The sequence below is a fragment of the Balaenoptera musculus genome, chromosome 6 (genome assembly GCF_009873245.2).
Source record: "Balaenoptera musculus isolate JJ_BM4_2016_0621 chromosome 6, mBalMus1.pri.v3, whole genome shotgun sequence".
Lineage (NCBI taxonomy): Eukaryota > Metazoa > Chordata > Mammalia > Artiodactyla > Balaenopteridae > Balaenoptera > Balaenoptera musculus.
Genome location: NC_045790.1, coordinates 85845335 through 85869914, shown reverse-complemented (window position 1 = coordinate 85869914; position 24580 = coordinate 85845335). Strand labels below are relative to the sequence as shown.

The window sequence follows — 24580 nt, the reverse complement described above, 5'->3', positions numbered from 1 at the left end:
GAATGTCAAACATCACTTCCTTCATTTGAATACAAACAGAAAACATGCCAAATTTTTGCAAACCCTTCCCTTAAATTAGGGAAAAACTGGCCTATAACTTTGTTTACATTATTAATCTACTTAGCAAGCACTGTCTTTATACATAGATACTTTCTAAATCAATGAATATGTCCTAGGGTATCTGTAAATATTCACATATATATTTTGTAGTTATAAACAATTATCCACATACATGTCTATGGACTGTATGTATGTTCAAACACATACATTTATATTATATAAAAATTAAAACAGTTTAAATGGACACACACATTTGTAATTAGAAAGAACAATTACTCCAGGTCACTGCTGGACATAATGTGGAAATCACCTGGCTACACCCTTCAACTGCAGGTAAGAGGTGCTCCCACCCTCTGTCTCCATCCTACTGGACTCATCTTGACCACACCTCACTGCTTGGTCTCACAATCATTCAAAGCATTCAGATCATTCCATACTCAATGTTATGGAATGGATAGATGGAGAGCCCTGGTAGGGGGTGACGTACTGTGATACAAAAGGCAAAGTCCTGATATTGAATAGATAGATGTTTGATGCTAAGTTTGATGGTTTGCCCTGTGAAAAATCTCATTTTCATCCTCAATAAATATCTATGTGGCAACCCCCAAAGGGACTCCTTTTATGTCTAAAATACATATTTTGGTTCCATTAATAATGTGAATTAAGGTGAATGTTGGATTTTTATGATTTAGTCTCAACTTGACATTTTGGTTCTTTATCAAATCAGAAGCTATGTGATCTAACCACTAGTGTATCCAGTGGCAAGTCAGGAGGCTTAACTGTGAGTTCACTTCTATTATGAACTCAGTCTGGGATATTCAGCCAGTTGGGGTGCACTTTTCCCAGTTGCAACTGCATATAAGCCTGCTCCAGCCAATTTGATTGCATTGTGTCTGTGTGTGTGTGTATATATATAATATAGATTCAATTGCACTATATATATAATATTATATAATAATATATTATTATATAATATATAATATAGATTCAGTTGCACTATATATATCATATATATATACATATAATATAGATGATGTTATGCATAGCTGAAGTTCAGACAGACATTTTGTCAGAATCCATTCATATTTTTCAAACTTGGAAGTGCACTTACCATCACATTTTATCAAAAAGCTGCTGCCTAAAAAATGCCAAAAGACAGTAGAATTTTAACAGTGCCAACCAAAACAGAACCTATCAATGTTTATTTAAGTTATATTTGAACTAGGCTTTTTTCTCATGCATGACTAAAGACGTAGAATTAATGGAAGTGAATCTTACTGCAAATAAGAATGTAAGTGAAAGTAGGTATATAAATATGTGCATTTCCTGTGGTTTACGTGTTTAAAATGATGATCAATCAGCATCCTGAGGGTCATATATGAACTACTTAGCTTCATAATAAGACCACAGACATAACATCAGGAATAGGAACTGAAAATATCATCAATAAATAATATTTATTGGACTCCCGCTATGTTCCAGGGACTATGCTAATTGCTTTACATGTATTTTTCTCATTTAAACTTTACTGCATCCATACAAATGAGGAAACAGGGCTAAAATAAATTAGGTAAGTTATCCAAGGTCATATAGCTAATAAATGGTAGAGGCAGGATTCATTTCCAACAATATCTGACTGTGAATTATTCCCACTCAGTGTTTCATTTATACATGCAGTAAGAATGTCCTCCCCAACCTGATTTACTCCAACCAGCCCTTTCTCCACCCCTGGACTTAGTCTGGGAAAGCTGTTCATGTGCAAAGATGATTCAAGGGCAGAGACAGCTGCTGAGGCTGTGACATTTGAATTTGTGCACACACAGTATAGTATGTGACTCAGTATGTGATGACGAAGTGAGAGAGACACAGATCCAGGAAGTTAACTCCCATCTCACCCTCACAATCAGCATCATTACAAGCCTACCCAGGGAAGTGTTGCAGCAAGACTATGCCCTCCTGGGTACTTCATACACTAAGAAGAAGCAGCTATTTATCTGCAGAGTGTCTTCCATCTACCACCACTGTGGCATAAGGTCACAGTCTCAGATGCTGCCCTGCTCCCCTGCCTCCGCTTCCTGTGAAATGGTCACTTAAGTTCTCCTCTTAGCCTGCAGTTGGAAAGCTCCAAATGAAGCTGTAGTGTCTGATTATGAACTCTGGTGCTAATTAATCTTCCCCCTGTTAAATCCCTCAAACTGGTACTCCACTCCACCTTCAGCACTGCTCAGGTCACATAAATTTTGTTCAAAGAGACTAAATCAGTCTCTATTCATCAAGCTATTGTTTATACTATTAAAGGCTAGACATAATTCATAGTCATTAAGAGGAGGTTGATACATAATGATGCCATTAACAAAAAAAAATGAGCTAGATATATTATATATCATCAAGTAAAAAAAGTAGATTATACAAAATATGTATATAAAATAAGATAGTAAAAACATTCTACTAACATTTTTAGTTTTACTGAATTGGCACTCATGTAAAAGGGTTGCTCACCCCTAGAAATAATGATATCAGAGGCACCTCACATCTTTCTTCCTGCCACAGGTCCTGAAATTCTCCCATCAGCCATTTCCTTGTATTAAGAAAATTTCCTCCAAAAGGCCCCTATATATTCTGCATATATTTTGAGAAAAGACCTGTTCCCTGAAGGAGGGGAGAGACTTCTCTTGGTTTCTTATATGGGTTAATTTAGACTAGATAATTCTGCTTACATAGAGCAAGGAACATATGTACCACTGCACAGTTAGATTAATTTTAGGGAGAAGACACCAACCATCAGGTTTGTGGAACAGACCAAAGGAAAAGGCAGCCAGCATAGCTTCCTGCCAAGATCAGTTCCCTCTATCTCTACTTCTCATAGCTGAGGTCACTTCTCCCTCACGTTCAGGCACAGCCCTCTTTCTTATCTTTCCCCCAACCAGGTTCAGGAACTAATCCCAATTTCATTCAGGGAGAATTTAAGTTGTGCTATCTAAATCATTTCTCCTCAGAAGTGTGGTCCAAGTACCAATAGTTTTGGCATCTCTGGGAGCTTGTTAGAAATGCAGAATCTCAGCCCTACTCCATACCTACTAAATCAAAATCTGCATTTTTAACAAGATTCCTGGGTGTTTCATTTGTACAGTAAAATTGGAGAAGGATTTAATGTTGTATCTCCATGAGATGATGGATGGTCACCAAACTTACTGTGGTAATCATTTCACGATACATGTAAGTCAAATCATCATGCTATACACCTTAAACTTATACAGTACTGTCTGTCAATTATATCTTAATAAAACTGAAAAAAAAATTGGATAAATAGATAAATTTCTTAAAAAAGATTGAAGAAGCATCTCTGTAGGTCAGTTCTCACATGAGCGAGCATCAGGTCACTTTGCTCCTGGCCCTTTACCCTTGAATCATGACATGCTCCAGGACTAAACTTTACCTCCATCTTATAAGTGGTGCCTTGCCTATTAACGAGTTTAAGGTTCCAGTCACTTTCATACTGCGATCCTGTTTAGCTCTGGTCCTCTCCCAGCACTGGAGCAATGCTTTGACTCAGAGCCCCAGCCTTAATTTTAGCCCAGCTGGTAGACATCTTGGATAATGGACCTATAACACTTTTGTTCTTCATGGTCCACCCAGAATTCTCCCTTCCCCACTGTCAAACTGACCTATGCTGCTTCTGCACCTTCCAGCCAAACCAGTAGCACAAAAGTCCATCTTCTAAAGAGTTTCGGAAAAGAACCCCTCGTCTCTGTCACTGGTTGACCCTCACTGCCAAGAAGCTCTTCCTTGTGTTGCTTTGTGAGCCTTTTCACGCTTGTTCTTTCCTCTGTAGAGATAGCAACCAGCTTATCAGCTTCTTCTTTGAACCATTATTAACCCATTTCTCACCCTGCTCTTCACATCTTGTAAATCACTGGACAAATCATTGTTTCCAGCTAGCCTGGAGGAATGAAAGGAGATGCCCGTGTACTCACAAAAGGTTGCCATCAGCACAGGCCTGCACTAGCTCTTATCTACAATTGAGTGCTGAAAGAAGAGAAAGTATTACATATAGGAAATACAAGCTTTTAGCCTGATCCAGTGATTTTCTTTTCATTTTTACATGGTTTTAGAAAATGACTATTTTGCTTCACTACTATGACAAATAATAATGATACAAATGATTTTTAAAGCTCTCCATTGCTTCCCAAACGCTTTCACTCCAGCACCTCAATTTATCCCTTATGTCTTTGGGAGGCAGAAAAGACATTTAATAACAGAGAAGACTGAGGCTCGGAGAGGTTAAGTGATTTTTTGAAAGTTCAAGCTGCTACCTGAACCGAAGTTTCCTCATTTCAGATCCATCACAATTTTCAGCACAACGTGCTGCCTCCTATTAAACTATGTTCAAAAACTTCTTAAGGGCTTCCCTGGTGGCATAGTGGTTGAGAATCCGCCTGCCAGTGTAGGGGACACAGATTCGAGCCCTGGTCCGGGAAGATCCCACATGCCACAGAGTAACTAAGCCCGTGCTCCACAGCTACTGAAGCCCGCGCGCCTAGAGCCCGTGCTCCGCAACAAGAGAAGCCACCGCAGTGAGAAGCCCACGCGCCACAACGAAAAGTAACCCGCACTCGCCACAGCTAGAGAAAGCCCACGCGCAGCAGTGAAGACCCAACGCAGCCAAAAATTAATTAATTTTTACAAAAAAACTTCTTAAGCATGCAAGGGTAGGAATGCTCGCAGCTCCCAAAGCTCTGCTCAGCATTTCAGGAATGTAATTTGAGAAAAATAATTATCAGAACAAATAAGAAATTCATAATACGTTCACTTAATTACTGCTTGAGGTACATCTAGTACTTGCGAATTACCTTAGATTTTTAGATGGATTATGCTTTCAGGGAGCTGAATATTTTGCAGGTCAAATATAAAATCGAGCAGCCAATATACTAAGAGCCAAACTGAAGTCCGAGAATGCAGAATATATTTTGCTTTGTGTCATGTACCAAATGACTAATAGGCAGCAAGGGCTTTCAGGGTTATAATTTTACCCCAAGGTTCTGGTAACTACATGAAATCCTTGAGTGGTTTATGATATCATAAGGTGAAATTATAGTTCCCCATGGGCAAAAGTTGTTGAAATGCTTTCAGCCATTGAGTACCATAACTAGCCTGTCCTCTACAGCAATTATAGGAAAAACTATATTAAATGCCTAGTCATACTGACTAATGACTTTAAATATAGAAATTATTTTTTAAAATGAGAATGGCAGGCAGGCGATTCATTCATCCACCCATTCCATAAATATGTATGTCACCCCATGTCTGCCACTAAGATAAGGCCTGGGGTTACAACAGCAGACAAGCCAAATCCCAAAGCCTCCCCTTGGAGAACTTTCATTCTAGCAGGGGAATCAGACATTAAATGACCATAATTATGAGACAAGCGTTATGATGATGAACAGAGTGCTATGCCAGTATATTATAGGAAGCTTACCAACTTGGGGGTGGGGGGAGCAGGAGACACAATCAGAGAAGGCCTCCTCGAGGAAGTAAACATAGAGCTGAATGAACTCTGAATGATGAAACAGAACTATGAAGGATAAGAGGAGAGGAAAGCTCATTCTTAAGCAGATAATGAGAGTGAGAGAGAAAAAAAGAGACCTTGAAAGGAGAACACAGAAATCTAACCTCCTTCCAGATGATGAGAATGGCTGTGTGGATATGCTATAGGAAAAAGGGGGAAAGAATCAGAAAATAATGTAGCCTAGACATTAGCAAGAAATATGCATATTATATATATAATACACATATACATAATATGTATACACATATATAACATAATGATATATAATATAATATATAATATATGTGTATACATATTTCTTATGTATATGTATATTCCATATGCTAATATATGATATATGTCTTGTTATAATATACATTAATAATATATATGTTATATGCTTATATATTGTATGTGTATATGTCATAATATATTATGTATAATATTTGCATATTATATATGTGTATATAATGAGAAACATAGTATATATAGTACAGTCTATGATATATGTATATTTTATATATGTGTGTATGGATGCATATATGTACATGTGTATGTACCAGAACAGAATTTGTAATGAGAAAACACCTAGCCATTTTCTATAAAATGCCTGATCTCCAGTCACAAAAGAAAAGAATAAGATTTCAAGACTATAGAGATAATATTCAAAGGGTAACTAATCAGGATGATAAGCTCATAAAACATTGTATTGAATAGAATAAAGGTACAAAATTCTAGAAGAGACCAAGAGGTTATTCAGTGTGAAATATTTACCTAATGAAGATGTCATTCATTTTGGACAAGAATGTAAAGATTGTCACCAAGTGGAAAAGCCGAGAAAGAGCTACTGACCATATAAGACAGTTCTCAACAATATTTCAATATCATTGCAAACAATTAATTGTATTATTATTTTAAGTGACAATACAATTTTCATTTGTATCAAACTTTACAATATACCTAATATTTTCTCAGCTTAGTGACTAGGTACATTGGCAGTATTTTAGCATAGGTAAAACATAAATAAATTATCTAAAGTCATACACATAAAACAAAAAATAGCCACAAAAACTATTATGTTTCAGAATATCAAACTATACCAATAATAGGTGGAAGGGAAAAACAAGTTAGAGACACAAACCAATAGAACAAAACACTTACTACATACGTGCCCCAAGTTCTAAATAGATATTCTCAGATATGGGAAGAATTGGTTTTGGTTTTATGATAATTATTAGTAATTCTGATCCCCAAAAGTTGGTTTCATTTTTTTTGTCTCAATACTGTGTCATTTACAGGAGACACACTTAAAACAGATCTAAGCTAAAGAATTAAAACCACGATTACTATAGTTCAAAAAGTATAGAAATTATTTTTAAATGTATTTTGTCACTTTAGAGTTCATTATAAATTTGAAAGTAGTAAAAGTAACCTAAATATTTATTTCCACTGTGAAAAGCTGTGTGCTAACCAAGCACTACAGTGAAACTCTGAAACTAATGAAATATTTTAACCATTTTTGCACTAAATGCTATAATATGGTTGTACAGAGAATCTAGCCTTTGGGAATTATAATTCTTTTACAGTTGTACTCAGATGTCATTCCTGAGACAAGTGGAATGTGATGACTGAAGTTTTAATAGCCATCCATACTTGGAATATTTTATGCATTAATACTTGGAGTAAAAATGAACAGCATTTTCCAAATACAATAACTCAAGAAATAAATGGAGGCATTTGTGCAAATGTTTCATTTTTGAAAATCACCTTGGGCTGAGTCAAACCATGGAAAATTTTAGCTCAAAGGAAAGTTCTACCTCCCCTTAATCCCCCCTAAAAAATCATAAGGATGTGAAAACAGGATTATAATGGAAGCTGTCTTGCAACATTAACCGCAATGTTCATTCCCCTAAGAGCCATAATTCATGGCTGTTCTACAGCCTTTTTCTTTCAGCAATTATGCATATTAGAGGAAAGTCTGAATACATAAAAACTAAATGCTGATAGAAAACCAAGCCTCATAAAAGAAAAGTTTACTTGACCAGTTGGCTTTGAAGGAAAATATGAAAGCCAGTTTGTCCCAGGTGTCCCCTGGTCCAAGGAGGTTGGCAAAAGCACGTAAACCACAGTCACGGGGCATGACACAAGGCTTACTGCCTGGGACCCCTGATCAACCCATTGGCGGTCAGTTCCATCCCTAGGGGACTGTGTCTTCGGTGGGAACAGAATATTGGGAACTGCTGGCTCTCCAGGGAATTCAATGGAAAAATTGCTCTTCTAAATTGACAAACTGCTACACAGAACCCCTCAAACCCACTCTTTCCTTTTCTCTTCTCCCTCTCTTATTCGGAGGTTTATGGGGTGACATAAAAGCATCTCATGGGAATTGCCCCATGCCATTTTGATCATTTTTGTATACAGAGCCTGGTACTTGATAAACATTTGCTGACAAAAATGAAAGACCTCTAAATCCTGTTCCAAGTCAGAAAACTTGTATTTGAATCTTGTCTCTGGGAAATAACTGGCTTTGTGATCCTGGGCAAGTTACTTAAACTCCAAGCCTCAGATTCCTCACCTAAGAAATAGACTTGAAAATAATACCTACTCATAGCCCTGTCTTTATGCAATTATGAGATAATGTGTATAAAATTTCTGAACACAGTGGCTGGCCAGTATCAGTGCTCTGTAATTATTTGTTAAATCTAAATTCTCCAGAGTTGTAGATGACCATAATCCCAGATGACCAGATGAATGAAGAAGAACAGATTATATCTAATATAAGGGCTGAGGATCCACTCTAGCTATTTTTCTCATACCTCTAACTTTAGGCCAAGAACAACTGCATCCTTGACTTCTCCCGGAAGAATTACAGCTAACAGTCATGGCATTCAGGATTTATGCTTTGACATACATCTTCAAAATAAAGCTTATGACCATTTCCAAATGGGAAATCTCAGAAGCAGCCCAGAAGTATTACCAAGGAATATGAAATTTATTTGTAGAATTTACAGACTTATAATAACCCTCCAAGCAAGTAGCATAAATTTCAAAATCTGAAGGGAAGACACCACAGAAACACACACACACACACACACACACACACAATGAATTTAATAAATCAGCCAGCAAGCCATTCTCTGTGCCTAGAGTCTATGTAAGATGTAAAGAACATTACACCCAATTTTTGTTCTCAGAAAATGTATAATCAAGTTAAGATTAAACCCTGCAGTAAAACCAGGAAAGGAAGCGCGTTCACCATTAAGTACCAAGTGAGGATGTCAATATCCCTGACCACCTCGCCTGAATTTCTATCTCATCATACCATTTTTTTTCTTTCTTTCTTTAATGTGTCACTATCTGTAAGTATCTAGTTTGCCTTTTGTTTATCGTTTTTTTCCATTGGAGTAGAGACCTGTCCTATTGTTACTCATGGTAATGGTACACAGTATATATAATATATATGTGCTGAATTAATGGATTCTTTGTTCTTGAACCTTCACCTGACCTAGGGATCCTAACTTACATAGCAGGCAAAACCAAATCAGAAATATGCTTCAAATCATTCAGCAAGAAATTATTCCTTTCTTCTATCATGTTCTTCTATCAATTACTATAATTCTAAAAATATTAATGAGGGCAATATGATGATTTCTAAAAGAGTTCAAAGAAAATCATATTCCCTTCAGAAACACATGCAAATAAACAACTAATTGCTCTGCAATGTGATTAATGAAATAATAAAAATATGCAAAAGGGAGAGGTGGCACCCACAAGGATAGTTAACTCTTTCTTGGGAAGATCAGAGAAGGCTTCTGAAAAGAGATGGTACCTAATCTGGATTTTAAAGGAAGAATAGGAGGAACAGAAATAGGAATTCCACGCAAAGGTAATAGCATGTATAAATGCAAAAAGGCAGAATTGGGCCAAATAACATGAGCACCAGGCTTAGAGGCAGAGTCTTAGTTAAATTTGTGGATTCTCATTTATAGTTATTACCACTGTATCACTGTATCAATTTCCTGTTACTACAGTAATACCACATAACAAGCAGCCATAAACATCAGTGGCATACAACAAAAAAATTTATATAGCTCACAAGTTTGCAAGGTTTGGCTGACCTAGTACAGGTTTACTTATGTATCTGGGGGCAGGTAGCTGTTGACTGATCTGGGGTGGCTTTAATATTTGCTGGGGTGACCTGGCTCTACTCCACATGTCTCATCATCCAGCAGGCAAACCAGGCATGTCCTCGTGGTGACAGCAGAGGGTTATAGCACAAGCAGAAAGGTACAAGCACTTTTCTGAGACTGTTCTAACATCATGTCTGCTAACACTCCAATGACCAAAGTAAGTCACCTGCTCGGGACCAGAGTCCAAGAGGGAGGGCACTCATGGTGAAATGGCAAAGGAAGTAAATCAAAGAGGGGAGAAGAATTGGAGCCATTAATACAATCAATAGACTGCACCCACTTAATCTCTCCAGAGTTTGGTTTCCTATTCTATAATGGAGAACACAGCAATTCCTTCCTCCTGAAACCCAGGATTGTTGGGAGGAAATGTATGGAAGGCTTTTTTGAAGTTCTTTAGCTGAAAATAAATAGACAAATACAAAAAAAACTTACTATAGAAATCTAAGAGATTGGGGTCACTCTATTTGTGGCTTGCACGCCAGCTAACTCCATATTTAGGCTTAAACTCCTATTTCATGTTCGTTAAAACAGTAGTCTCAAACAAGTTAGAACATTTTCCAGGCTGTAATCAGAAAAGGACATCTGAATACCAAATTCTGCCCCTTAGAGACTGAGGTAAGCTCAAGAATATGCATGATGACAACTAAAATATCAGCAATGGCTACTACTGGAGGAGGCTGTAGAATCAGGAAGGAAAAAGAGCTACTATAATGTTCTATGCTATAAAACTTCTGTTTGCATTTTACAGTGAGAATAGATTCATGTTCTGTTGTGGCATTAAGTAAATGAATGTTTTTTTCATAAAGTGAAACTAGTTAAGTTTTTCCATAATTTCCATTTGAACAGCTTAAACATTGATCTGGATATTCAAGGTTGTTTCTGTTCAATTTTCATCCTTAAATATTACCTATTTAGTCACACTTTATTTTTATTAATATGACTCATGTTATCTCAAAAGTCCAAGAAACTAGGTTCTGGTTCCAACTTTGTCATAATCAAGTCTTTGACCTTGGGCAAGTCATTTAACCCTGATCAACTCTATTTCTTCATCTGCAAATTAAGGATTATGAATTAAATGGTTCTAAGATCACCTTGGGTCTAACATTCTATAGTTCTCAGAAGAAATGGTCTATTTTTTCAGATAAGCCCACTTATCTGAAAATTACCCTTCAGAATATGAACCCAAAAAAAGAGGAAGAGTTAATTCAGAGTTCAATTAAGTGACCAAATTTTATAAATCAATATTTGTAGTTAAAAATATTTTACTACTTTTTAATGTACACTGATGTTAACAGATGATCTTAAAACAATCAAATAGCTTCCACTTACAATTACTTCTAAACTGATGAGATACATTTAACTTATCTTTTTAAACTCAGTGTAGATTAATTAACACCATGAATTTTTGGTTCTGAGCAAACTGTTTTTTCTTTCCACGCTGGGCATATTCATTCATCAAACACTTAAAAGCATTTACTGCTACTATCTAGACACTAGAAAAAGTTCCTGGACCTGCTTTTTCAGTTTGCATCAAGCCAGTTTCTGCATATGAATTATAAACTCCTCAATTCATGCCCCTAGTTTGTTTGTGAGAATTACTCAAGATAGTGGAATTTAGAACTTGCATTCAGGTTAAATTCTAGAGGCAGCACACAAGTTCAATCTGTTAAATGTGTGTATGACATAGTTCCACTTAGCTATCTATCTAATCTTGGTCAAGTTGCTTAATCTTGCTGATCTTCATTTTTCTCAACTGCAAACTAAATGAATCATTGCATGTCACTTTTATTGCTGCATGAAAATTTTCTGAAATTTGCAAAAGAAGTAGAAAGAAAATGCCTCTTTAACTCAGCTGACTGCTACGCGCTAGTGCTTGGCTCACAAAGCAAAAACGCCACTTTAGTTGTGCTGCTCTTGTGATTCATTTAACAGGAGCAAGTGTGCTGAACAGAAGAGAAAGATAAGCAAACACCAGCTCACTCATAAACTGGGAGATGGTCTGAAATGGAAAAGCTGGCAACAAGGCTACAGGCAGGCTGCCCTGGAGGAGGGGGAGTGAGGAGGTATCTTCTCCTGGATGCATATATTCAGGATAGATGCTTGAATCTTTGAGGGCCCCTCCATCATAATGGCTCAGTCACTGATTCCCTGAGCACTCTAGAGCAAAGATAGATTGACTCTTCAGCCATGGCAAACAAAATTATTAAATACAGCCCAAGTCACCACCAAGGGCTAGCCTAAGGGAAAATTTAAGCAAGAGGAAAGCATTTCTCTTCTTTCTGTTATTCAGTAGTTTGTCTTTCTGCTTGTTTGATGCTTTGCTTTAGCGGATCTCTAAGAGGCTGGTTTCCTGGGGTCGATGCTGTGGGATTACTGACCTTTAGGCTAAACCTCCTACTGTACATTTGCATCCAGCCCACCCTGAATGAAGGCCCAATTGGACATACTTTAATATTTAATTATTCTGTTATATAATTAAATAAAAAATGGCATTAAAACAAGTCCCTGTGCCATAAGGATTTGGGTAGAGTTGTGCCAAAAAGCTTACATCACTAGACTGCAGGTAAATTTATAGCTGTTTTCATTCATTTGCATTTAGTCAGCCCAGAGTTGCTGAGTCTAGGTTCAGCAAGCACCTTACTGCCTGCTCAGTCTGCAGGGTACAGTACTGCTGGTGATGCGCAATGACTCAAGTGAGAAGTTTGAGTTCCACAGTCCACAGGTCATTTTTCACCTTGAAGTTTGGCTGGATAGCAAGTCAATTATATAAACAAAAAGACAGGGCTGTCCTGATGCCATGAGCTGAATGGAATCCTCCCATTTTCTGTAAGAGGTGTCGGTTCTGGCCTCAGCTGACCTGGTTCAAACTTCAATTCTATCACAGTGGAATTACATATTTAGAGGAATTATGGTTCTAAAGTAATTGCACTGTGATCATAATTACCTTTGAAAGTCCCATTAAGACAATAATTTTACCTGTAGCTGGGTTCTAGAGTCACCTGATAAGTGGGTATAACAACAGCATGGGCTGAAGAGCCTGGGGAAAGTTCTTTCAACTTTCTGAACTTGCCCACAACCATGAACTAGAGCTATTAACAGAACCTATCTCATAGGGATATAGGAAGGCTGAAATGAGATTATGAGTATGGAGGGCCATGCATGTAATCAACACAACAGATAGCTACTAGTATTAAGAAGTTGTTAGGGACTAATTAAGCTCCCCCACTGGCTGTTGGGCTACATGTACAATGGCTGAACTCTTTCAGTTAGCCGCTTTACATATAAGGGAACTGATTCTCACGGCAATTAAGGGAATAGCTGGTAAAGCCAAAAACTTTTGTGCTATGTATAATGGGAGTCAAGAGCATAAATAATGGAGCCACACAGACTGCCCAGTTCTGTCATTTACTGGCTCCATAAGCTTAGACAAGTTAGTTAGTTGCTCTGCGCCTCAGGCTGCTCACCTATAAAATGGATATGATAGAATCAACCTCATATGATTGTTGTAAGGATTATAAAGGTTAATATCTCCAAAGTATTTAAACAATGCCTGGCACAGGGTGAGCTACATCATCATCATCATCACCACCAATGAGATTATTATTATTCTATGTCTCTGTATTTGGAAACACCAGTAGTGTTATAGTACCCGTAGTGAAATAATTAATCTGGCATATAAGGGAGAAATGGACATAGCTCCAAAAGATCACACAGCATAAAATGGGATTTGAAGGGGATTTTGAATAAATTGGAATGGTCTCAGTGAACTGAAAAGGGTAGCCTGCTCCAGATGAATAGAATGACACATTAGACCAGGGTCAGAGAAGAAGCAAAACAAAGTGAATTTCATCAAAGAAAGGGAACAGTCAACAAAGACAGAGATTGAACATTTGTAGCAGAATAGCGATAATTCCCCTCTAGAAATCCTATAATATCTAGCTTTTAGACACTACAAAGACTATGATAACAGACCCTACCCTTGCATGACTATACATGAGACAGAGAAATACCAAGGACTTCCAGAGGCCTGGTAAATGAGTACCGTAGTGCCATTTATGGATGTTGCTGAGCAAATTTAACTCAGGAAATTATTTTTTAGAGAAGGACATAAAGACTGGAAACTTGTGGTTTCATAAATAGTAGATGGGAAAGTGTTGTTGAACATAGCTTACTATAAAGAAGAAACAAAGAACAATTTTTTTTATCAGCCATACTCATTTGGGGAGGGGATTATACATTCAACAGGATTCTACTTGGGCCTGAGTTCAGGTTTTTCAAGCTCACCTTTGCATTATTTGTGTGACCTGGAGCAAGTCTCTTGTTCACCTTTTTCATCAGAGCCTAAGTCTCTTTATCGTATAGATCAGGAAGTAGTGCAGTGGAATGTTTACATACAAAGTCTCTGCAGTCCGACCAAGTTCAGAACCTTCCTATATTGGCTGAGCAATCTTGGGCAAGTTATTTAAACACATACCTTACTTCTTATGTGAAAGTTGGAGACGATAATAAATACCTCATAGGGTTGCTATGAGGCTTAAAATATACAATCCATGTTAAAGTTTTAGCACAATGCTTGACACATGGAAAGTTCTTAATAAATGCAAGATATATATAAAAATGAATGGACTAAATGATCTCTAGCATCTCCTGCAGCTACTCATCTTTCCTCTAGTCTGGACTCCTTATTTTTACAGCCTCCCTGACTTTGATACCCCTCTTCAAGTTCAGTCCCTAGCCCCCACCTGTAACCCAAGCGGAGTGGAAAAAAGAAGCATTAAGATGGCCAGTGTGGCAGCAGAGATGTGTGTGAAGATGTGGTGATGCCAGCAAGGGGAGGAAGGAGCAGGGAGGGCTCAGTTCTCCTACGGCCACTCCCAAGACAGCTAGGTATTGAACACAAATATTGGACCCCCAGGGATTCAAGGATGAATGTGCTTGTTTTAGGGAGCTTGGCTGATCCATCAAGCTTGTTTTAACCTTTTATGAACAGAACACCCACAATAACCAAAAATGATATTAGCTGTTATTTTTTTATTATTATCATTATTACATATTCAAATAGATAGATTTGTTGGGTGGAACACAAAGGCACCCTTCCTATACAGAAGATATGCTTCAAGAGAAGTGATTTCCTTGTCACTGGAGACATTCAAGCGGAGACTTAACAGGCAAATAATAGTGACGTTATAAGTAAAGCCTTGCTACTTAACATCTGGTCCATGAACCAAGGTATCAGCATCACCTGGAAGCTTGTTACAAATGCAGATTCTCAGGCTCCAACCTAGACCTAATGAGTCAGAATCTACATTTTGAAGAAATTCCAAGTAATATATTTAGCTTTGCTATCAAAGATTCAAGCATCAGTGAACAGAGTAGATGACTTTTAAAGCCCCTCCGAACTCTGACACCACCCTCTATTATACAGTCCATAGGTTTTAACTGGACATTATATTGGCACGGGGAGGAACTATCGTCCCAATACCTAGTATATCCCATTCCATTGATGAAATTAAGAATGGTCTTTTCCACCCACCTCCAAAGGACATTTTACCAGATCTAGTGACTACATTCCACTCATACTTAAGTAACAATCTCAGATAAATACAAATGTAGAGCTTAAATGAAAATACTTAATATTGAGATTGTTTTTGAATCTAAATCAACATATCTACCATGGACAGAGCAGCTTGATTATTTCTTGAGTTTGCTTCCATCTTGTTTTGAGCCACTTCTCCGCTTTCTGCAAAATGTCTATCTGATTATTCTCCACACAGGTGCTCTGGGTAGAGTTCAGTATTCCATTAATACTGAAAAATTCACATACAAATACATGGTTTAACCTTAGATATTTCTGCAAGGCCTGAAGAGGCTGACACAAATATAAATAGAATTGGAAGAGCTGGTGAAATATTTAGCTGAAACTTTAAAGAAATTTTTCTCTCTCTGGAACTTCCTGGTGATGCTTGTAATGCAGCTCAACTGCTTTAGCTCTTTGTATACTTTTATCCTCCCTCCTGGATGCAGGCTTTCTGACATCCTTGGCTCTTTGAATTACACACCACATGGACACAAAGGGCAGACTATGCTAGTCCATCCAATTGCATCAATAGCTTCTTAGATCCCTTTTCTGATTCTATTATTCTGTGACTGCTCAGTAGCTCAAGCTTTTTTTTTTTATTGGAACTCACACATAGAAATAAAAAAGAACATACTGTTTTGAAAGAATTAAGATAAGAATTAAAGGAAAAAATTTAATATTTAAAAGGAAAGAAAGACAACATGAAGTGTGACAAAAGTATCTAATTTGTAATGTATCTAACCTAAGAGAATTTGTGTTAATAATGAAGACTTATTACACCAATACTTATCAAACATCTGCTCTGTACCGTGTTTGCTGCATAATGATGATGATGATGATGAGAGTAATAGCAGCTAACATTTGTTGAGGACTTAGGACTACACGAATGAGACAGGCATAGGCCCAACCCTCATGGAAGTTTATAAGCTAGCAGGAAAAGTAGACATTGAACAAATAATCCCAAATGTTATTAATGCAATATGAAATTGCAGGGTACAATGGGAGGGTGCTACAGGTGGCCTAATCTAGTTTAGGGGTCAGTGAAGTCTTCTCTGAGGAAGTGACATTTAATTTTTTATTTTTTTTAACTTTTTATTTTATATTGGAGTATAGTCAATTAACAATGTTGTGATAGTTTCAGGTGCACAGCAAAGTGACTCAGTTATACATATACATGTATCCATTCTCCCCCAGACTCCCCTCCCATCCAGGCTGCCATATAACATTAAGCTGAGTTCCCTGTGCTATACAGTAGGTCCTTGTTGGTTATCCTTATTAAGTATAGCAGTGTGTACATGTCAATCCCAAACTCCTTAACTATCCCTTCCCTCTACCCTTCTCCAGCAAGTGACATTTTAGAGTTAGCTACACAAAGGGAAGTTAGGGTTGAGGAGGCAGAGCATCCCAGGCAGAATGAAGGCTATGGGCAAGAGCTCTGATCAAGCAAAAAGTATATGCTGGAAGAACTGAGAGAACTGGCTAAAGCTTAGAGGCCAGGGGGAGAGTAGGGAGAAGAGGCTGGAGAGAAGAAGGCAGGAGAAGGATCATGCTGAGGCCACGTGAGGAATTTCAACTTCATCCCAAGGGCTATGGGGAGCCATTGATAGGTATTAAGCAAGTGAGTGACATGATCCGTTTTGGGCTCTAAGAAGATTACCCTGACTGGATTGGAGGGGAAGAGAGGGAATGTGCAGAGGGCAGAAACGATGGTGGCTTGGACTGGAGAAGTGGCAGTGTTTGTAATACATATCCAGGTTAGAGTGGGGTTCCTGTCAGACTAACAAAATTCTTCCTCCCATAGAACCTAGTTATTTATGTTAATGTTGAAGGAACTTTCCATTCTCAAAACTGCTCCTTCACAGGCATGAGAGCCATGTCAGGGAGATGTGGGAGCCCATTGGCAAAAGGCAGCGGGAAAACATGAAAAGGAGATAACACAAAGGGCTAGCTGTCCTCCTCGGGAATTCCGAGCTTTGATCTGCTGGTTCACAACTCCCTCCAGTGTCTTGGGAAGGAGTGATGTATTGATGCACTCAGCAAAGAAAAGAGGTCCAGAGTTTGCCTAGAAATAGTTCATGGGCCATAAAGATAGTGTCACAGCATAATGTGAGAAAATGGACTTCTAAAAAGGATTATTTTCATGTGTAAGACAAAAGTATTCTAATTACTGACCTAAGACCCTTTTACCTTAAAAGGAGGGTTCGTTTCAAAAGCTTGAGTCGTAAGCTATATCATCAGTCCCTTTTGTGCTTAGTCGGATGACAAAGCTCTCATCTCCCTGTGGGTTCAAAGAATCTGTCAGTCATTCATCAAGCATATTATTGAGCAACTACATGGTGAAAGGCATTGGAATACAACAGTTAATTAAATGTTTTACATAGACTTCCAGTCCAGTGAAGAAGCTGAAAGTCTAGACATTAAACTATTACACAATTAAATTTTAAAAGTTTAACTGTAATAAGTTCTACAAAAGAAAGGTATGCGTGCTATGAGGGCTTAGGAAAGGAGCATCTGGCCTAGACAGCAAGTTAGGGCCGTGATTACTGAGCTGAGAATAGAAGGATGAATAGAAGTTAAATGGGTGAAGAGAGGATAGAAGAATAGTGGTAAAATTAATTGATTTGACAAACATTTATAGAGCCCTTATCAGGTGCCAAGTGTCATAGTAGGTAACTGTGGTCCACAGATGAATGAAACCTGGTCTGCATGTTAGGGAAAAGAATAAGCTGAATCTTGCTAATGGCTAGCTATGAGAATTTGATTATTAATTTGCCCGAACCTCAGCATCTTAATATGTAAAATAAGAAAATAACATCTATCTTGCAGGATTATTGTGAGAATTCAAAATGTGCAAAGCCCTTAGCTCACTGACTGTCACAAAAGTAGCAAGTTTTGTAATGACCAGACCCAGAGTCAGTATGACATAGTGTCAGAAGCTCTGTTCATGGTGTTCAGAGCTCACTATTTTCCATCAGACTATCTGGGTTCAAATTCCAGATCCAACGTTTACTAGCTCTATGACCTTGGGCAAATAACAAACTTTCTAGTCTTTAGTTTCTTTATCTATAAAAGGAAGATAACAGAAATACCTCATAAGTTTCTTGGGAGGCTCAAAGGAGATAGGCATGAAAACTGTGAAAGATGGCTAAATAAGTACCTAGCCTACATATTCTGTATATTCAAGGTGCTGTATCAGCACAGATAAATAAGCAGTACATTATTTTTGTTTTTGTTCTTCCTGGATAGGAGGGTGAAGCTAGATAAGGCCAAATACTTCACACAGAGAGTCTTGTTCTAGGCCTTAAACAATGAATAGGTGTTGGACAAACAGAATGCTGATAAATTTGCCTTGCTCAAGCCGTAGGGCTGCAGTTTGCTATTGTGAGAGCAGCCTAGGCCTAAGGCTTAAGGAGACTATTTTAAAAGACTAGTGAGTTCATTCTAATAAACATCTCCTCTCCATTTGCTGCCATGAGCTGGAAGGCAGGGTGATGTGGTCGGTAACAGCGTGGGCTTTGAAGTCAAACAGACATGGGTTCTAATCCAGTTCCTTCTACTTATAGCTGTGTGATCTTATTACTTTTATTACTTACTCTTACTTATTACTTACTATATTTCTCTGAGCTTCAGTTGATTAATCTTTAAAAAGGAAGTATTAATAGAGCCCTCTTCATAAAATTTTTATGAGGATTAATCAAGATAATGCAGGTAAACATCATATTTGGCAAATAATACTCAATAAATGTTAGCTATTATTATTGATGCCTCATTAAGGTTATGCTGGCATAAAACATTAGAATTTGTTCAGTGTATGGAACACAAGGGTTTGCCATATCACCTGCTCAACAGTGGGATATCCAAAGAAATACCACAAACCAGGTGGTGAGTCCCTTTGTGGCAATGATTGCAGGTATTTACCTTTGTGGGCCCAGTAACTTTGAAAATTATACAAAGTTGCCTCCCCCAAATATTGAATAAATTAATGAGTGATTTATTTCACTGATTGTAAAATAAAGGTTTTTTTTACTTACAAACATAAGGCATGTTTCTATAAACAATCTATAAATAAATAAATACACCTGTAGTTTCACCATCAATGGAAGAACCATTGTTAATATCTTGATATATTTTTTTCCAAGACGTATGTGTGTGTGTGTGTGTGTGTGTGTGTGTGTGTGTGTGTACATGTACATATATGATATCTGTGGGGGGGTCATAGCATTTAAAATAATTATATACATATTTAATTTTGATCAGACCATACAAAAGCTTTTTCTCAATTTGTCATATGAGCATTTGCTTTGTTTTATTAAATATGCTTCACAAACATGATTTATACATTAGATAACATTCTATAAGGATGTGGCATATAATTTATTTAACTATTGCCATATTGTTAGACCTCTGGTGTATGTCAAAACTAATTAATCTTCAAATATAAGTTATTTGTTACCAAATTCAGTGATTTCTTAACCTGTAGGGGCTATAAACAACTTGAAAACCTAATTATTTAAAAAAATATGAAACTCTGTACTATCTTCCTTATAGAAGAAAATTACAAACACATATTTACAAAAAATGTTGCCTAGAATTTCAGGAGACTTATAAACTCCATGAAACCCATCAGTGAATTCCTGTCCCCAGGGCTTCAGTCAGAACCAATGATATCAAATATGTTAACACGAAGCAGAACAAAAAAGTTAAAGAACTTTAACATAACAATTGTGGAGAAGTATAATCTCTAATATACTGCTTACTACAGTACATTTGACTATTTTCATAATACAGCCCAATCCCAGTTCATTCTTATATTTTAAATAAGTCTAGATTCTATATTAACACTTCTGTACAACTTCCATGAACTATACTGCCTCATGTGCTGTATTCTTATTATCCTTAGTGACAGAAAGCTTCTACAGGACTCCCAGTACACTGCCTCTCCTCACTGTGAGGTCTTACATTCTGGAGAACTGTGCCATTACTGGATCTATTCCTGCTACCCTCCTCCTCTGTTGCTCCTAATTGTCTTACATACCATTCCATTTGAGCAAATATAAAGCATGACTGGTAACACAGTCATTTAAAGGAAAGAGGTCATTTTGTAATTACACCAAAAACTCAACAAACTTAAAATATACTGCAGCATAAAGACCAATAAACATAAAAGAGATGTGTTCACTCTTTGGGGTCATGTATATTTCAATCTCAGGATGCAAGGTTTTAACTTGGCCTTTGTGTAGTTCTAACCAAGGAAAGGCACAATCTTTAATTTACTATCTTAACTTTATGCTTTGTCTGATAAGCAATTTTTAATACCAAGTTTGATTCTACACACCGTTTTATAGTTTCTAAAGAATTCTGACAGGTTCTCAATATAAAGGAGAAAGCTGTTTTGTACTTTGTGTTTGTTGTTTTCATCTGTTTGCTTCTGAAGATAGAACAATTATTTATGTGAAGATTGAACAGTTACTTATGTGAAAGCTTGTATGAAAGAGCATGTACACATGGCACATGGAAATTTGTTTATGACTGTGTGCATTTGAAAAATCCTAAGTCATTATTAGATTCCAAAGAATGATGGAAAAGAAAATTTTGAAAACAACTCTAAGAATAATTTGTATTAAAGACACTTCTTTTTCTGCCTCATAGCTACATCATCCCTCTCAAGGTTTCCGCTTTGGAACTGTCCGGGAAAGCAGTGCTGAAGATTATGTGAGGCAAAGCTTCCCAGAGATGCATGAGTATATGAGAAGATACAATGTACCAGACACACCCGATGGAGTGGAGTATCTGAAGTGAGTGTCAACCTCTTGCATCCAAAAAGTTGTCAATGAAAAAGAAGTCTTGCTATTGAGGTAGTGTTTGTCGGTTTTTTTAAATGACAGCTAAATATATCCATTGTGTGTTCAGTAATATCTCACACCATGTGAGATCCAGGAGGCAGTATGGAATAAGTGTGCATTTAATTATGTGACCTAGTTTACTAGTTCCTGCACAGTCCCAAGTTGGCCGTAGCTTTGATCAAAGTGCCAGTGCAGTCATTAGTGTAGCAGATGGTGGGGGAAGTAAATGTTGGTTTGACATCACTTGGGAAAACAATGGTGCTGAAATGATCAAACACTCAGGGAATGTGGCCAGAGGATAAAGTGCCCCAAAGCAACCCTTTCCTTCACAGTGAATCTCTAAGCATGTGGACTGTCTCCACTTATCACAAGGAAGTGGACTTTATCTTAGAGCTTTCCTGTAGAAAGAAAATAAGATAAAAGGCAATGATTCCCATGCCTGCATCCTTCTCATCGGCATTTATGAGAAGCAATCAAGAGCAATCACATTACCATGGCAGATTACCAGAGCCTGTAATTCAGTGAAGCTGAATGCAAAAGAGGTTGGTGCAGTTATGGGTCTGCTCATCTAGTCTGCCTGGGAGAAGGGGATGAATGGCTCCTGATAAGCACCACAGCATGCAGGCAAGCAGTCCTCTCCCTCCTGCCTGATGGTCTCAGGACAATGACATACATTCAAACTCCAGTCCCTAGAATTGTGCAGCACCAGGAAACTGGTGTCTCTATTGTCAAACACAATAATCTCCCCAAAGGACAACAAGACTTGGCACCTCAAATTTTTTTTTAAGAAAGGGAAATAAATAATTTTATGGAACACAGGGGCTCTGTGTTTCTCAAGAGCTCTAGTAATCAGCCCCTAAAACAATTTTATGGACTAAGCTAGAGTCTAGAAAGGAAGCCTTGTGTTCTCAGATTTGCAGTTATATATAGTGTTGAAGCACTATGAAATGGCACTTGCAATTTTGCAAGAACATTAAAACATTAGAGTCCCTCTCTGACACAGAGTTTAGTGCTCCTTTGCCTCCCAGCTCCTCCTCTTTATCCTCTCCTTTAGGGAAATTCATGGCTGAGAAAAAGAATAAGATGTCAGGGAGACAGCGATGGCTCCCCGCTAGATAGTAATGGCTGACAAACTGGGCCCTTATGGCAGTGTGAAAGGGTGAGATAAGCCACTGCTGCAGTCTCCAGCTCCACTCCACTCAGGGTATTCATTTATTCTGGAGGCTTCACCTAGAAGGCCCAAGTGCTCAGAGTTGGCCCTCCTCTAGCCTGGGGAGAAGAAATTGTTAGGCAGGAAAACAGGCACAGATGAAGGAGCTGAGTTCCAAAAGAAGCAACTTGTCCATGGAAATACAGCTAGCAAGTGGCAGGGTCAGGACTAGAACCAGGTCTCTAGAATCCAACCACTGCTGCAGGCTAGTCTGGAAACCAAAACCGGAGAGTAGGTCCTTGGTGTTCAAAACACAGTGCATGTTTCAGCAGCATCCGTGTACCAGATAGCATTTGGGTGCATGTGAGAAATGCAAACTCTCAGGCCCTGTCCCGGAATCTGCATTTTAAAAAGCTCCCCAGGTGACTCATAGATTGAGGTGAAATTGGAACAGAGCTTATCATCAATGCCCTCTGCCTTCTTCTCTCTGGGCTTCTCTCTCCACTTTTGGCCCAGATAAAGCCTATGCTCTTAGCCACCACTCCCAACAACCAGTCTTCAAGTTACCCCCTGACATCCGAGTGCCCTGACCTGCAAGCACAACCCCTGGAGTCGCCTATAAAGACAGGTTCCTGTGTTAAACCTGTCCCTCCCCTCTCCCATCAGAATTCCCCTGGGCTTCACCCTACTCACTTAGGGCCCTGCTTTCTGAGGTGAGAGTATTCCAATAAATTAATCCCTAGTAAAGTATTAATTACTTTTAGTATGTTTATATCTGACTGGCTTTTGTGGTATATGTGTTATTAAATGAATGCTCAAAAAGACAGCATAATTTTATAACGGGAGAAACAACTGTAGGCCATGGCCATGCCAACTATAAGGATGATTCAACCAGTCTAGAAGGTCCTTATACCTGGATCAAACACTGCCACTTCCTCACCAGTGACTTAGGGCCCCATGGGAGTCTGTGAGCTAATTGCTTCTTGCCTTGCTATGCAATAGAGACCTGCCATAGATAACTTCACTTTGTATTTCAAAATCATGAGTTATTTAGGGATACCACTGAGATGGACCTCAGGAAATACTGGTTAGAAAAACTGAGCCCTAATTTTTTGTATTGTTATTGCTGCCACAAATATTTGCAGAGTTATTAGTAAATGGTAACTTGTTCCTGTGTAGCTCACAAGGTACATTCTGGTACTGTGAGAGTCAAGATTTGACTGGAGAAGCATCTTTCAGCTTGATTTTTATCTTACTGCCAGGATTCCGTTAAGGTTCCTCATCTTCAGCTTCCAGGAGACAGTTCTTATCCCCAGCCCTTTTAGAAGCTTCCCACAGCTCTCGAGCTGGGAGATGTTTTTCATTTTGGCTAAAGTTAAACATAGGCCTCACTGTAACTTAAATTCAATATTCCTGGAAAAGGGATTTATTTTGAAGTGGCTATTTTACCTCCTAAAAGAGTAGAGAGAGGAAGCAATGGTCATTGGCACCAAGAAGGGATGTTGACCTACTTAATGTATGTCCATGTGTGGCTCAGACAAAGCCATCAAAAAGGTACTTGCCGCTCAATGATGAATCTTAGAGATGTCTAAGGGTGCCTTTCTCTTTTAGATTTTTGATGGGCCCTAGCCATGTTCTCCTCTGAGTTTAGAAGCTACTCCTATGTATGGAATTCCAACAGCCTCATTTTTGGCTCTAAGAGAGGAATGACTGGACCCAGATGGGATAGAGAAGAGTTGTTCTCTTTGCCAAGCTGTTTGGACAGCACTGAGGGTCAGAAAGCCTTTATTAAATGGATGTATGTCTTATATCTTTCCAAAAAAAGTTTGAGGTAGCTGAAAACAAGAGTCATTGCATACACCTTAAACATTTCCCTTTGAAACTCATCCTCCCTTGCCACCTTTGCAAGTGGAGCTCAGCCAGTGCTGACTGCCTTCCTTGGGACCATCTCTGTGCCTATGTCCAAAGACTGGGGAGAACACATGAAGGATGCACAAGGATGTCTGTTGGCACCTTGAGCCCAGCCCACAGCCGACTCACTGATAGAGTCCAGAAACACCTGCCTTTAAATGATTTTTGCCTGAACTGCCTCCTGGGATGGGAGTGAAACATGAGTCTCTGGAGATATATTAATAAATCAGATTACAAAGATCTATTACATATGCTTCCCATTCCATTTATTGAACACCAGCCTAAGGACTTTAAAGAGACCTG

The 24580-nt window shown here is 38.2% G+C and overlaps 1 protein-coding gene across 1 annotated transcript in view; it reads left to right on the top strand.

Moving 5' to 3' along the window:
• Window positions 1-24580, top strand: part of GRIN3A (glutamate ionotropic receptor NMDA type subunit 3A) — a 150463-nt gene that overhangs the window by 81382 nt on the left and 44501 nt on the right. Inside the window, exon 4 of the mRNA XM_036856781.1 lies at window positions 21023-21168. Coding sequence (XP_036712676.1) covers window positions 21023-21168 — 146 coding nt within the window. The remainder of the gene's footprint in view (window positions 1-21022; window positions 21169-24580) is intronic.